This window comes from Marmota marmota, unplaced genomic scaffold (genome assembly GCF_001458135.2).
Source record: "Marmota marmota marmota unplaced genomic scaffold, marMar, whole genome shotgun sequence".
NCBI classification, from domain to species: domain Eukaryota; kingdom Metazoa; phylum Chordata; class Mammalia; order Rodentia; family Sciuridae; genus Marmota; species Marmota marmota.
In genome coordinates this window covers 1,055,940-1,071,994 of record NW_025999960.1, presented here as the reverse complement: position 1 = coordinate 1,071,994, position 16,055 = coordinate 1,055,940, and the positions used below count along the sequence as shown (strand labels likewise).

Below are 16,055 nucleotides of genomic sequence, written 5' to 3'. Positions count from 1 at the left end.
ATACAACAAAGAATTATAGGTGACAGGCCAACAAAAAACAAAATTGTATCAGTACTCAAAACAGAAGTAAGCAGAAAATTGGGAAGGGGGCAATGAACACTTGGGACAAATAATAAAATGATAAATAATAATGAAATGATACATTTAAAAATATTAATAATCACAAGAAATCTAAGATCTTTTAAAAATACAATTAGAAGTCAGCAGTCTGTTCAAAAAAGCAAGTTTTTTCAAAAAAGTTCCAAAACATTAATAACAATAAACTACCTTAAAGCTTTCAACAAGGGATCCATTTTAAACATACATAAATAGGTAAAAAATGAAAGGGCCACGGAAAATACACCCCACTAACAATAATCAAAATAATGGTGGAGAGTTTCTATTAATATGATTGACACAGATTTTAGGGAAAAAATATTACCAGAAAGAGAAGGGCATTTCACAGCAGTAAACATACAACTAACTATATTAAGAGGATATAATAATTCTAAATGCACATGTTTCAAATATATGTGTGTCAAAACTTATAGAATAACCTGATAGAACAGTATGCAAGACCAGTTATATCCATAATTACAAGTCAGATATTTCAACGTCTGCCTCTCAATGACTGGCAGAACAAGGAGAGTAGAAAACACTAACAACAGCAGAATACTTGACCAAGATGATCAAAAGCCTGACCTAAGTGATATTTGTAAAACTCTCCACTAACAGCAGCATATACAATCTTTTCAAGTAGATGAAGAACATTTATCAAGACAAAGCATATTCTCGGCCATAAAACGAACCTCAAAAATATATTGAAACCACATAAATATGTTCACTTTCTGCACTACAGTGAGATTAGAAATTAATAAATGGAATACATTTGGAAAACATGAAAATATTTGGAAACTATATAAACACTTTTAAGCCCTTTGGTTAAAAAAATCAAGAGATAAATTAATAAGCATTGTTAATTGAAAATAAAAACACGACATTTGAAAATGTGAGACATGAACCCAAAGTAGTACTTAGAAAAAAAAATTATGTCATTAAAAGGCTACATTTAAAAAGAAACATCTTAAACAATGACCTAGGTGTCTAAGGCACTAGAAAAATGTAGTCTGAAATCCAAATAAGCAATAGAAATTAAATAATAAACATTTAGAGAAGAAATTAGTTACATAGAACTCAAAGGAAAAAAAATCAATGAAACCAAAATTTGGTTCTTTGAGAAGTTCCAAAACATTAAGGTTTGTTTGACTTCTACCAGACAAAACAAGAAATAAAGAGAGAAGACACAAATTATCAATATCTGGAAAACAACAACCAGAGATCTCAGCAAAATTTCAACATATTTTAACAGGAATATTATGAAACACACACACATATCCACGTATACAATAAATGTGTGTATATATAGTGTTTGATTTAATTCAACATCTATTCTTGAAATAAAAATTAGTACTAGAAAGAAAAAACACACTAATAAAGGATTTTGACAAGGACAGACATAGATAAAATGTTATTTAGTGATTAAAAAAAATGAACACTTTCTGCACATGATCAAGCAAAAGGGACAGTTATCTACTTGTTATACTTCTATCTTTCCACTGTACTAGAAGTTCAGGCAATGTGGTAAGGAAAAAAATGCATCAAGAATAAAAGGAACGATATAACAATGTCCTTACACTCAGAAAATTATACTTGTATATAAAAAATCCTAGGGACTTAACAAAAAAACTACTGTAATAAGTTTTGATCATTTAGAATAAAAGATTTATAGCAACTGTATTTCTATATCATACTAATGAAAACCAGATAATTGAAAAGGAAAAATTATTAAAGTTCAAAAGTGAGCATTCGAAATATAAAATACTGGGGCTGGAGCTATGGCTCAGCAGTAGAGAGCACTTGCCTGGCATGTGTAAGCCACTGGGTTCAATCCTCAGCACCACATAAATTGAAATAAATTAAATAAAGGTATTGTGTCCATTTACGACAACATCATCAAAATACAAATTAAAAAATTTTTAAATAAAATATAAAATACTTAGGTATAAACTTGACAAACGATGTAAAAGACTGAACATTGAAACCTTATAATTTGGTGAGGAAAGTTAAGGAAGACCTAAGTAAATACAGCAATACACCATGTTTATAAACAAGAAGACCCAAAGTTGCAAAAATATATTTTAGCCAAATTGATTCAATTTAAGTGCAACAAATATGACAAGAGGCTTTGTTGAAAAAACTGACAGGTGCTAATAAAAGTTATATGGAAATAAAACATACCTAAAGTAGCTAAAAACAACTTAGAAATATCTGAACAATTTTGGAGGATTTATCCCACTTATTTTCAACACAAACAAACAATCTAGAGTAAATTAAACATAGTAGTACCAGAGACAGACAACTAGTTTAATAGAAGAAAACAGAATCATGTAATAGATCCAAATAAATATGTTCAACTAGTTTTATTTTATTTGTTGATTTTTGACAAATGTACAAAGGAGATTCAGTGGTCGAATATTCTTTTGAAGCAAATAAAATTGGAAAAAGAATGGATACTGATATGCAAAAAAGGTAGTAGTAGTTCAATCTACATCTAGCACCATACATAAAAATCAACTTAAAATGGGTCAAATTAAACTTGTTTTTAAATTATTTTAAATATCAGAGAAAATATTTTAATGTTGAATCAGGCAAAAGTGTTTTTTTTTTTAAATATGAGACCAAAACTACAACCAGTACAACAAAAATGGATAAATTTAAAATTATAGCTCTAAAAAATACATTAGTAAAATAAAAAAAAGTTACAGATTGTGGCAAAATATTTACTAATCCTTCTAATGAATGATTTATATCCAGAATATATAAGGAAATCTCAAATTAATAATAAAAAAACATCAAATGGCAAAAAAAATTCAAAGACTTTTCACATATACTTACCAGATCACCTAGTTAGGTATCTACAACTAATTAGTTATTCAGGAGAAGTAAGCATAGTTCCATATAAAGTCTTATTCACTAATAAAGACCTTGTACAAAAAACAAAAATGTAGGTATTTGTTGTTAGACCAGTTTTACAGCAAATATTTACAGAAAAAGAAAATGATATAGGTCAGAAACTTGGAAGTACATAAAGATGGGGAAAGTATCTGAGATAAAACAAAATTTTATAACATACACCATGTTTTTATGGTTTATGTTTTAAAACGAAACAAAAAAATTTTAATTTTCTTATTCCTACGTGAATATAAAGTTTGCTCAAAATAATAATAGCAACAAGTAATTTGATTATATGTACATATATATGTGTCAGTGAAATAGACAATAACTATAATGATACAAGGGACAGGATAGAGGCATTTGGATTGTTTAATTATTATGAAATTATATTCACACTATATGCAACACAGGTAGTATTTTTAAGGCACCCACTACAAAAGTTAAAAAAAAAGTATAATTGACATGCTAAAGAAGCAGAAAATAGCATTATGTAAATGCTCAATTAAAACTCACAAGGAACAAATAAAAAGGACAACAAATATAAAATAGTAACAAATACGGTAGATATAAAATTGACCACATCAGTAATCACTGTAAACATCAATGATTATATAAACATACTAATTAAGAGAGCATTAGAGTGATGCAGAAAACATGACATGACTATATGTTGTCCAAAAGAAATTCACTTTAAATATAAAGACACATATTTTAAAAGTAAATAAATGGAGAAAGATATGCCATGATAACACAAATCAAAAGAAGCACAAGTAAATACATTAATTTCAGAGGCCACAGACTTCAGAGCAAGAAAAGTGGCATTATAGAATTATCAATTCTCCAAGAAAATACAAGAATCCTTAATGAGTGTGTACTTAACAACAAAGCAGGAAAATCCATGATGTGATTATAAACTTATCAGAAGAAATAGATGAATCTATCTATTATTATTGGAGACCTCATTATGATTCCATTATAAATGAACAGATCCAGTAGTCAGAAAATCAGAGAGAACACAGTTGAACTTAACACTAATATCAACTGAATATAAGAAATACAGACTGCACCTGCAAACAGCAGAATATCCATTCTTCTTGATCTCTCATGGAAAAATCTCTAACACAAACTATACTCTAAATCACAAAATATATCTTAAGAAATATACAGTCATAGAAATCATACAACATCTGTTCTTGGATCTTAAAAGAATTAAACCAGAAATTAGTAAGGTGGATGGTGGGAAAATACCACAATACACTTCTAAATAATTCATGGGGTTAAGACAAAGAAAATCTTAAGAGAAATTTCTAAATATCTCAAACTAAGTGAAAACATAATTTGGAAAATTGTGGGATAAAGTAAGTAATGGGAAATTTAGAGCACTGAACATATATTGAGAAATGAGAATGACCTAAAAATCAACAATCTCTGCTTCTCCCTTAGGATTTGAAGAAGAGTAAACTAAATTTAAAGTAAGCATATAAAGAAATAATAAATTAATAGAAGATAAAACAGGAAATATGGAGAAATCAACAACACAATACCTGGCTTGTTGAAATGAATCCATAAAAAGTGATAAGGTTCTAGCCAAGCTAACCAAGGAAAAAAGAGAAAAGACAGAAATTACTCATGTCAGAAACAAAAAGAGGCTATTACTACATATCCCATTAATATGAAAAGGTTAAATAACAGATTACTGTGACAACTCTATGCTCACAAATTTGATTAACCTAGATGAAATAAACCAATTCCTTCAAAGACACAATCTGCCAAAATGCACAAAAGCACAAACAGACAATATGAATAAATTTATCTATTAAATTTAACTAAGTCAATAATTAACTGCTATGGTCTTACAGTTAATGTCTCTGCAAAATTAGCATCTTAAAATACTAACCACTAAGATAAAGGTAATAGGAGGTACAACCTTTGGGAACTGATTAGGTCATGAGGATTAAGTGATTAGAGTCCTTATAAAAAAGATTCCAGAGACATTCCTTTACCTTTCTGCCATGTGAGTTATAGTAAATAGACCACTGTTTAGGAAGCTGTTCCTTGTCATATGCTAGAGCTGCAGGTGATTTTTCTTGGACTTCTCAGTCTCAAGAACTGAAAAATGAATTTTTAATGTTTATGAAATGCAAGTTTGTGGTATTCCATTACAACAGCTCTAATGGAGCAAGACAACTTTCCAAACAAGAAAAGGACAGAGCCAGATGGCTTTACTGGTGAATTCTAATGAAGAATTAATTAAATATTTAGACCAATTCTCCACAGTCTCTTCAGAAGGTAAAAACAGAGTATATACTTCTTAACTCATACTATGACATCAACATTACTCTAATACTAAAACCAGACACAAATATTAAAAGAAACCTACAGACCAATTCTCTCATGAACACAATGGCAAAAGTCCTCAACAAAATATTAAAAAAATTGAAAATCAAATAACATAACACATCACATCAACAAGCTAAAGAAGAAAAATCACATAATCATATTGACACAAAGCATTTGATAAAATCTAATCAACATATCCAACATGAATATGTGATAAAAACTCAATGAAATGAGAAAAAAAGATAACTTCCTCAAAGGAATAAATAATACTTAACAAAAATCTATAGCTAACATCATATTTAATGATGAAAAACTAGAATCTTTTCCAGTAACATCACAAAAAAAGCTAATGTTTTAGTTGTAGATTGACACAATACATTCATTCATTCATTTGTTTGTTTTTGTGATGCTGAGGATTGCATATGGTGCCTCACACATGCTGGCCAAGTGCTCTACCACCGGGCTACAACTCCAGCCCTCTCACCACTGTTTCTTCACATCATACTAGAAATCCTAGCTAAAGCAAGACACAAGTAAAGGAAATAAAAAGTACATGGATTGGGAAATAAAAGTGTCCTTTTTTATAGATGACATGACTGTTTATGTAGAAAATCCTAAAGAATGGGCAACCTCTGGAATTACTAAGTGATTACAGCATATCAAAGTTATAGAATGCAAGATTAGTATACAAAAGTCAATTACTTTCCTATACACTAGCAATGAACAAATGGAACAAATAAAACTCAAAATATATTACATTTCCATTAGCAATCTTTAAAATGAATCATTTTATAAATCCGACAAATTGTGTATAAGATCTACATGAGGGGAACAACAAAACTTCAGTGAATTAAATCAAAGAATTACTAAATAAATAAAGACATACTCCATGTTCATAGACAAGAAAGTATCAATATTGTCAGGGTGTCAGCAGTATCTGAGGACATTTCTGGTTATCACAATTGAGGATGTTCCACTGCCACCTAGTAGGCAGATATGAGGGATGTTGGTAAGTATTTTACAATGCATAGGACAGTTCCTCAAAACAAAGAGTAATTAAGCTCCAATAACATTAGTGCCAAGGTTGAGAAACACTAGATTGAGTCCATAAATCTGTACACAACACCTTTCTCCAAAGGTGTTAGAGTAATGAAAGTCTTTTCTCTGAAAGGTGCTAGAATAAATGGATGTGCATATGAGGTGGAGGGAGAAGACATCTGATGATATCATCCCATAATACCCCAAATTAATTCAAAAACTGATCACATAATTAATTGAAGAAAATACACATCTTTTGAAAATACAGGAGGAAAACCTTTGACAGGTATAATTAGGCAAAGATTTCATAGATACAGAATTAAAAGGATGATAGATAAAAGAAAAAAATTCCATTCATCAAAAGTAAATGGAATTAAAGATAGCATTAAGAAAATAAAACTAAAATAAAATATTCATAATGCATACAGTCAAAATTTTGTGAAAAATCTTATTATTTATGTATGCAATTTAGGAAAATGAACAAAAACTCTGAATATGTATTTCATGAAAGAAAATATACAAACAGCCAGTAATCACATGAAAAGATGCTAACCATCAAAAGTCATTCAGATAAATGCCATTGGATTAGATACCATTCCCCACTTTCCCCTGTAAAAAACACTAAAATGAAAATGACTGAAAATACCAAGCTCTAAGAGGATAAATCAAAGAGAATTCTTATACATCAGCAGTTAAGAATGTAAAATGGAACAAAACTTTCAAAAAGTGTTTGGCACCTAGTTATAAAGTTAAATACACTTACCATGTGATCCAGCAAGTCAATACCTAAATATGTATAAACAAAAATAAAAATATGTCCCAACAATTTTATGCAAACATTCATAGCAGCCCCTAACTTTAAGCAATCTAAGTATTTAACAATAAGTGAATAGATAAAAAGATACTATATGCCTGTATAAGAAAATATTATTCAGTAACTGAAAGGTATAAATACACCTCCCCGTCACATACACACACAAAGAATCTCAAAACACATTACGATGAACCAAGGTATCCAGACATAGAAGAATCTAAATTATATTTTATATAAAATTATAGAAACGATGAAATGGGGCTAGGTTCAGTAGTAGAGCACTTGTCTAGCATGTATGAGGCCCTGGGGTTCAAACCCAGTACATGGGGTGGGGGGNGGGGGGGGGGGGGGGGGGGGGGGGGGGGGGGGGGGGGGGGGGGGGGGGGGGGGGGGGGGGGGGGGGGGGGGGGGGGGGGGGGGGGGGGGGGGGGGGGGGGGGGGGGGGGGGGGGGGGGGGGGGGGGGGGGGGGGGGGGGGGGGGGGGGGGGGGGGGGGGGGGGGGGGGGGGGGGGGGGGGGGGGGGGGGGGGGGGGGGGGGGGGGGGGGGGGGGGGGGGGGGGGGGGGGGGGGGGGGGGGGGGGGGGGGGGGGGGGGGGGGGGGGGGAAGGAAAGGTGAAACAAACAAATAGCAAGAGAATACAGATTAGTGGTTACTTGGGACCAGAGATCATTTGAGGAGCATGACTAGACAATAATGAGAAAGCTTCTTGAACTGATGCAAATGTTCTATATCTTGATTATGATGCTTATGTTCCCTATAAGTATCCTAAACTTGAGTGTTCTTGGCCAAATATAGGTACACACGTTCCTTAATAAAGGATGCAATTAATTTTACGTAGAACATATCTAAAAAAGTTGATAGGCTTTGGGGTACAGCAAATTAGGTACAGATAGGTTAACAGAATTAAGCGACAAATCAGGGTTGAATCCAGTTTTTCCCTTAAATTTTCCCTTAAGTTTTTCATTTAAGGAAAGAGAGAGGGGAGTCAATTGATTACTAAGGAACAATACTGATGCTATATTTGTACTCCTCCCCAAAAAAAATCTTGTTGTTAAATAAAATTTACTTACTTCCAGTTTGAAATGACATCTCAAGAGCTAGCAAATGTGAAATCACCATTTCTAGCACTCATGTAGTTTTACAAACTAACCATCACACTGAACTTCTTATGTTTCCTATAAGTATCCTATCCTGGAGTGTTCTTGGCCAAATACTTCCAATTAATAAATAGGATACATCTTTCCTTTTAGGCAATTTTACATTTCTTTTAGTGATGTTTTATAGTTTTCATTGTAAATGGTTTTCTGCACCTTGGTTAAGTTTATACCTAGGTATTTTCTTAACTTGGATGCTATTATAAATGGAATTGCTCTCTTTATTTTCTTTTCAATTCTACTTGGTGTAGAAACAACTGGTTTTTGTATATTAATAATTTAATCTGAAACTTGTTTGAAACCATAAATAGCACCACTCTTGGCTATTTTAATGAGACATCACTAAAATAAATTATTTACAAATTTATAGGAAAAAGTCAATTCACAAGCATCAAATCACAGGAAAGTTTCAGAAATTTGGGAATTCGCAAATTCAAAAACCAAATTAAAAACCTTGGAAAAACTTTAAGATGACAAGAAACAATGCACTAGGGACTTATTCCAAAAACCCTAAAAAGAGAATCATTATCAATCAATTAGCAATCCCTACACCCAGACCACATGCTTCTGTTTAACCTGTCAGTGAGATTCTATAATTACTACATACTAAAAATAGCCATATCTTAAATTCTTTAACTTTCCTCTTGGGAGTAGTTACAGTAAATGCCCTACCTTTTATACTAGATATGCTTCAGGTAAACAATTTATATTTTAGTTCCTAGTTCTTCAGATCAAAAGGCACCATATCTGGACCTGAGAATAGACACTGCAGCACACCAAACCCTTCCTCTATCACCTAGAAATCCTGGACTTTTCAGTCCAAGGTCTTAGTAAGACAGAACTTTCAGATTTTCTCCTATGGAGACAAGATATGTAAATTTGCCTATGAGATGCAGGCTTCAAATACATGGTGACCAAAAGAGCACTGCAATATATTACTTCAGTTTACCAAATATCTCTTGCTCTCTGCCTTTCAGATGGATGGTAAGATCTCATTAGCTAGCCCCATTATGATTGGAGTTTCGGGACATGTGGACATAAATTGGAATTGAAAATGTCAACTCCAGGTCAGAGTACTTAATTATTGATACAAAATCTAACAGGGCTCTCTCACTCTGAAGTGATATACTATATTGAGTATATTTCAATGTTTCGCATAGGAAATATACTCAATATAGCTGCCATGATGGCAACATGAGACAGAAACCGAAGAAAACCTTCAATATAATGCAGCATGAGTAAAATATAAATGTTTGTTTCCTGGAGCCCAAGTCTAGGAAATATTTCGACCAACATACGTTTTATGCTGCTTCAAAGTTCTATGACTTGAATTTTTCTCTGTGATATTTCTGTGCATAAATGAAGTCACTGCACTTTATACTGCTGATGGCATGGTATTTCACCACTCAAAGTAGTATGATTGTTATATCCAATTTATAAAATTCCCTATGTGTTCCTTTTTTCAAGCCATTTATTGAAAGAACACTGAAAAATATTTAATAGAACTGGTACCAATCTTCAGGATGAGGTGGCACATCTATAAATCTATTTAAATTCGCTATTTAATTTTGTTTTCTAAATTGTAGCTAATTTTCTTTTCATCCTATAAACAGTACATTTAAATAAAGTTGATTTAATTTTCAACTATATTATTGAAAAGTTGTACAAGAACATCTTGCATACATTATTTATACTAGGATACATCTACAAATTCTCCTCAGTTGATTCCTTAATCATTCCAATCTTTAAAGACAATAAACATAAAAAGGGAAAAAAAGTAATAGAAAAATTCAAACAGAAACCATGTGAAAAAAATGTAACTCAAGTATAAGTAAGTGTTTTGTTACCCCCATTAATATGTACAATTTTTAAGTTTTTAACATATTGGTTAAAAATAAATTATATATGTGTTATTATTTATTTATTTTGGTACTGTGGATTGAACCCAGAAGGTTTCTACCTCTAAGCTACATTCCCAGCCCTTTTTATTTTATTATTTTTTTTTTGAGACAGAGTCTCACTAATTTGCTAAGGTTGGCCTCAAACTTGTGATCCTCCTATTTCAGCCTCCCGGGTCACTAGGATTACAGGTATGCGCCACTACACCCTGCCTGAATTTTCAAAATTCAAATGTTATTAACTTCTGGTCACTAAAAGTCATTCTAGTGCCATAGTGCACTTGTAGTTATCCCTTTGCTTCTGCTATTTGTTGAATATTATTACAACCCCGAAATTAACATAATAATCATTAATTTGGGAGCAAGCCCACATATTTTAGGACTTTAGTCCTATTTTAGGTCTATCATAAAAATCTCAAAATTTGAGTTTACATAAGCATACTTTTTCTCCAAAATACACCAAGTGAAGTAAATGGCATGAAACTGAACAAACAGCTCTAGAGCTCTCAGAGGAGGAGAGTCAAAAGAAAAGCATAAATATACACTGCATGTGCACTTTTATTACCTGAGTATTTAGCAACTCTTCACACTTGTGGGCTTGTTTCTCAATTGCACAGATGTACTGTTTTTCAATAGCTTCTACTTGTTGCTTAACTGAAGACTGCAGTAGTGCCTATAAAGAAGCAAAAGAAATCATTTTGATCACAAACAACCTGAGGGTATACTGTTGGCATGTGAAGTTTTTGACAGTTGTACAAATTTGAAATATAACACCCCTTTTGCATTACAAAATACATATTTCTCAACAGAGAAGTCCATTTATAGATATTACTTTAAGCTTTCAGTTTTAGGTTTTCCTATTTGCTAATATTATAGTTTTTTTGGCTCACCTATTCATTCCACACACCTTCTCTTTAAGAAAAGCCAAGTCATAGAAAATGATAAAGAGAGTGAGTAGTTCTGTTAAATATAAATTCAGTTCAGTGAAGACCACACAGGACGAGGAGCATATGAAAGCTGCTGGAAAAAAAAAAAAAGAAAGAAAGAAAGAAAAAGAAAAAAAAGAAACAAGAAAAAAAAAAGCCAGACATATTTCACTGGTTGACAAAACTCCACATCCGCTCGGCACACTGTAAGATCCCATGGGCCAAGCATGATCTTCAAGACCACAAGTCAAGTAGAAGCAGATGGAAACTCTGAACAACTTCAAACATAAAATAACTGCCCCCCAGGAAGTTCACGCCTCTAATGCAAAAAAAGATATAAGTTAATGTATGTAACTCAGAATCTCAAGGCAATATTCATAAAAAGTAATAAAATGTGAGACTCGACAATCATAGTATAAATGCAAGAAATTAAGTAATATATAAAGATATAACCACTGTTCTAAGAAAAGCCAAATCATCATTTGAAGATGTCCCACCAACTCACTTCCTTACTGGAGATGTTTAAAATATTATAATCTCTTTTCTTTTCCTTTAAAAAACTTTATTTATGTTATGCTAACATGTTTGTAATGGTCTCTTCATGCTATTTATAAATTCTAAATCGTCCTAAAATAAGCACTCAACCATGTACATAGAGCTCTTTAGTCAATATTCTATTTTTGAAAGTCTATCTGGATAATAAACTACTCATAATCAGAATAGTAAGTTGAACAGACAAATCTTATAGAAAACAGACCATTGGCACATTCACTGAGAAAAGAAAAATAAGTCAAATCCCTTAATCTCTGTTTTGAAAACAGATTTATTAAGTTGGAAACAACATGCATTAAAATGATAAATAAATAGACATGTATTTTCAAAAATAGACAAAAGTATTTTTTAAAGGAATGACTAAGTCTCAAATTTTCAGATAATTTTTTTCCCAATTCAGACTATCTGATGATGCTACTACTACTACTACATTTCATTAGTTACCACTGAGAAACTGCAGAATTACTAGTAAATTAGTAAAGAAAAAATAATATTAGGAATTGCTTACCAGAGCCGTATTAGGCCTCAATATATATATATAAGATGTGTCTTCTGGATTCCATAATGATAGATTTATATACAGCATCAAAAGTTAATCCATTACACTGTATCTAGATGCTGTAAATCTTTAATTTACCTTTGGCAAAGTGTAATATTTGGTGAATTTATAAAATTTTAATTAGAGAATAATGAAGACAATTCCCTTGGAATAATCATAGTGTCTTTTGTAAAGACAAAAATATCATTCTTTGGGGTGGGGGGTGGGGATTAAAGATATGGCAGAACTGTTTGCACAGTTACAAGTTATTCCAAATTTAAATAGACAATCATAATTTTTAGTCAACTATACTCTTTGTAGGCCCAAATTAATAAAATAAAATAACATTCTTTTTACATAATTAAAAACACAACTTGAATAGTAATATTTCCTTTACTGATTGATTTATATATAATATACTCATTTTCTTCCAGACATCAAGGAGGATCATGAATTAAGTCAGAGCTAAAACTAAGGTTGTGGATCAAAAAGAGGAGCAATGCAAAAGTAACTAGCTTCCTATAGAGTTCAAACCTGTCAGTTTAGCCTCACTCAAGTCATTTATACGTACAAAGGGGATACAAAGGGAGGTACGTATAGATTTTTTAAAAATATCTTTACTCAATTAGTTTAGTCTAACATTGAAGACAAATATTCTCTTGATAATCACACACTATAGTTATGTGCAGGGTGCATAACAAAGAAAGAAAAGATACTCAAGATCACCTGTAAAGACTCAGTACTATACACAAGAATATAAAATAGATAAGAATAACTAGAGCGTGAAAGGTAAAGTTAATAAGATGGAAATGGTGAGGCAGGGAGGAATGAAATTAGACAAGTACCAGATATTAAAAGATCTTGTACAGCACAACAAGGATTTTAAAATTTTGACCCACACTACTCAATAGAGGGATTATTAGTGCCATAGTCCTAGAAAATGAGGTAATTTTCTAAAACTGTCCTTACTCCTAGAATATTAACCATTATGGACATACTTATGTTTACATATTAGTATTAGCCAACTGCTTTTATGGCTTGATTTACTATTGTGTAATTGAATATGTATCATTCAATGTAATATAACATAATAACTGCTTTTAAGTTTCTCATATATTTTAAGTACAAAAATGAACATAGAGCTTAATTTTCCAATTCATTGTTTTCTTCTGCAATTGTCTTTATAAATACTAAAAACACAAGTAAGCATTTCTTCACTTAATACAACATTATAAAAAGATATATGAAATTATTTCCTTTCTAATCTATTTTAAGTCATTCTTAACACACAGAAAAAGCATTAAAATTCTCCTGGTATATATATTAGAGATAGAAATGCAAGATGTATTCCATATTGAAAAGAATGCTACCAAGGGCAAGAAATGTTTTGTACCTAATAAACTTAGGTCTTGGTCACTGTTCTATCAGAGATTGGCAGTATTATCTCAGCGAATCCAACTCACTAAGCTTGGGGAAAACTCATTACCATACTTGAGGAACACTACAATTTTAGAAGTGTGAGCAAGATTATAGGTTCCTTTAGTACAAGAACTCAGTGGTACTTGTCTCTATACCCATGTGCACTCATTGTACTGTTCCCTGCACAAAGTGTGGGTAATGCTATTCCCCAAATGGTAGTCCATTTTAAAAAAAAATAACTTCTACCATTAGAAAATGTAGGCCCAACTCCCCATCATATTGGCTTAGGAACTGACTTCCTTAAAAAGACTTCTAAGGCACAAGAAATAAAATCAAGATCAATAATTGGGATGGTATCAAACAAAAAGCTTCTTCACAGCAAGAAAACAATCAAGAAAATAAAGAGAGAGACTACAGAATGGTAGTCTTTATCACATGGACCTCAAATAGAGCATTGATCTCCATGATATACAAAGAACTCAAAAACTTAACATCAATAAAAACAAAGAATTCAATCAGTAAATGAGCAAAGGAACTGAACAGGCACTTCACAGAAGAAGAAATACGAATGGTCGAAAAATACATGCAAGCTGGGCGTAGTGATGCTCGCCTATAATCCCAACAGCTGGGGAGGTTGAGGCAGGTTGATGGATCTCGAATTCAAAGCCAGCCTCAGCAAAAGCAAGGTGCTAAGCAACTCACTGAAAGAGACACTGTCTCTAAATAAAACACAAAATGGGCTGGGGATTGGCTCAGTGGCCAAGTACCCCAAGTTCAATCCCAGTAGCTCAAATACTGGAAACTATTGATGTGCATTTCTTTAATGAATTGGATGTATGCTGGAATTTAAATGACAAAAAAGAAGCATATCCAAAGTGGACTACTGCCATCAGATTACAATTCATTGTTTCAATAAATCTGCCAATTTTTCTTCTCCCTTGAAATAGCCAAACTGTTACAGATCAGATTCCAGCCTCGTGAAATTAATTACTTGTCCAGATTTGCAGAGCAGATGTGTCTTTCAGAACCAGATGGTATCTGAAACATTAATATGATCTTGGTAGTTATGAAGACCAGAAAAGAATACTAGTTACAACAGTTATTATTATTACTTTGAAAGTCACAAAAATTTTATCTGTCCATCCTTTCAGTTACACTTACTTACACAAATGGAGAAAAGTATAAAGCTACAGAGCAATCCAGAGGCAAAACTTACCATAAACACTATATTCCAACTAGGATTTAAGCTGTAGAAAACGGGAATCTTTGCTCAACTCACAGACACACACGACGTATCTATGACAATGTCTAGCACATAAAAGCCATTCAACAAATGTGCTGAATCAACTGAAAAATCAATCCTGATTTTGATATGTCCAAATCTGTCTATTTGCTTTTCAAGCATCAATTTTTCTCTATCATTTTAAAATATTTCAGTCTTTTTTGTTCAAACTTCTTTTCTTCTTTCAAACTTTCTTTTCCCATCATAGCTAAAAAGAAAAGGAGCATAACTGGAAGGTATCTGCAAAATACTTAAATTAAGACTGTGAAGGGATACTTTTATATTTTTTATGGTGCAAATCTTCTTTTTGAAGATGGTGGAATGAGATGAAAATCATTCCCTTTAGGTACATGTATGAGTGCACGTGTGGTGCGACTCTACATTGTGCAGAACCAGAGAAATGAAAAGTTGTACTCCAACTATGTACAATGAATCAAAATGCATTCTGCTATTATGTATGACTAATTAGAACAAATAAAAAAAAACTTCCTTTTGAGAAAAAGGGTACTTCAAATTTTACAAAGCCATTAAGTTGTTAGCATGTTCTGTAATATTCCCTAAAAAATTTCAAACATAAGCAAATTTTTAAAATTATTTTTTATTTTGTCATATAATTATACATAATACTTGGATTATAAGCAAGTTTTATTATTTAAAAGGAAAGCCCCCTTGAATAAAACTTTGTAAAAACTTGACTAAAGCACCTATGTAAAAAATGATCTCTTACTGAATTATTCATTTATCTTTTTCCATGAGAAAGGTTTTAAATACCTACTTTACAGATTAAGAAACAAACACTATGATTAAGAGATGTGCCCCAAATACAGAAAAGACAGTATAACAAATAATTGAATTTCACTCCATCCATTTGCTTCTGTTTGTCTTAGCTACTCTAACCCAGCTAAAGCAGACTTCTTTTTCTGAAAAAAGCACTTATTCTCATTTTTGTCATTCATTTAATTATTGACTCATTCAACAAATATTCACTGAATGAATACTTTATTCCAGACACTGTTTTAGGTACTGGATGTACAAAGTGAATCAAAAAACAAGGTTCTTAATCTTCTGAGCTTACATTGTTGGCAAAACGATTGAAAGG

The 16,055-nt window shown here is 32.1% G+C and overlaps 1 protein-coding gene across 5 annotated transcripts in view; it reads right to left on the bottom strand.

Moving 5' to 3' along the window:
- Ccdc91 (coiled-coil domain containing 91) overlaps positions 1–16,055 on the bottom strand; it is a 416,145-nt gene that overhangs the window by 236,150 nt on the left and 163,940 nt on the right. For all 5 annotated transcript variants that reach the window (XM_048802484.1, XM_048802482.1, XM_048802483.1 and 2 more), the window contains exon 8: positions 10,805–10,912. In XM_048802484.1, coding sequence (XP_048658441.1) covers positions 10,805–10,912 — 108 coding nt within the window. The remainder of the gene's footprint in view (positions 1–10,804; positions 10,913–16,055) is intronic.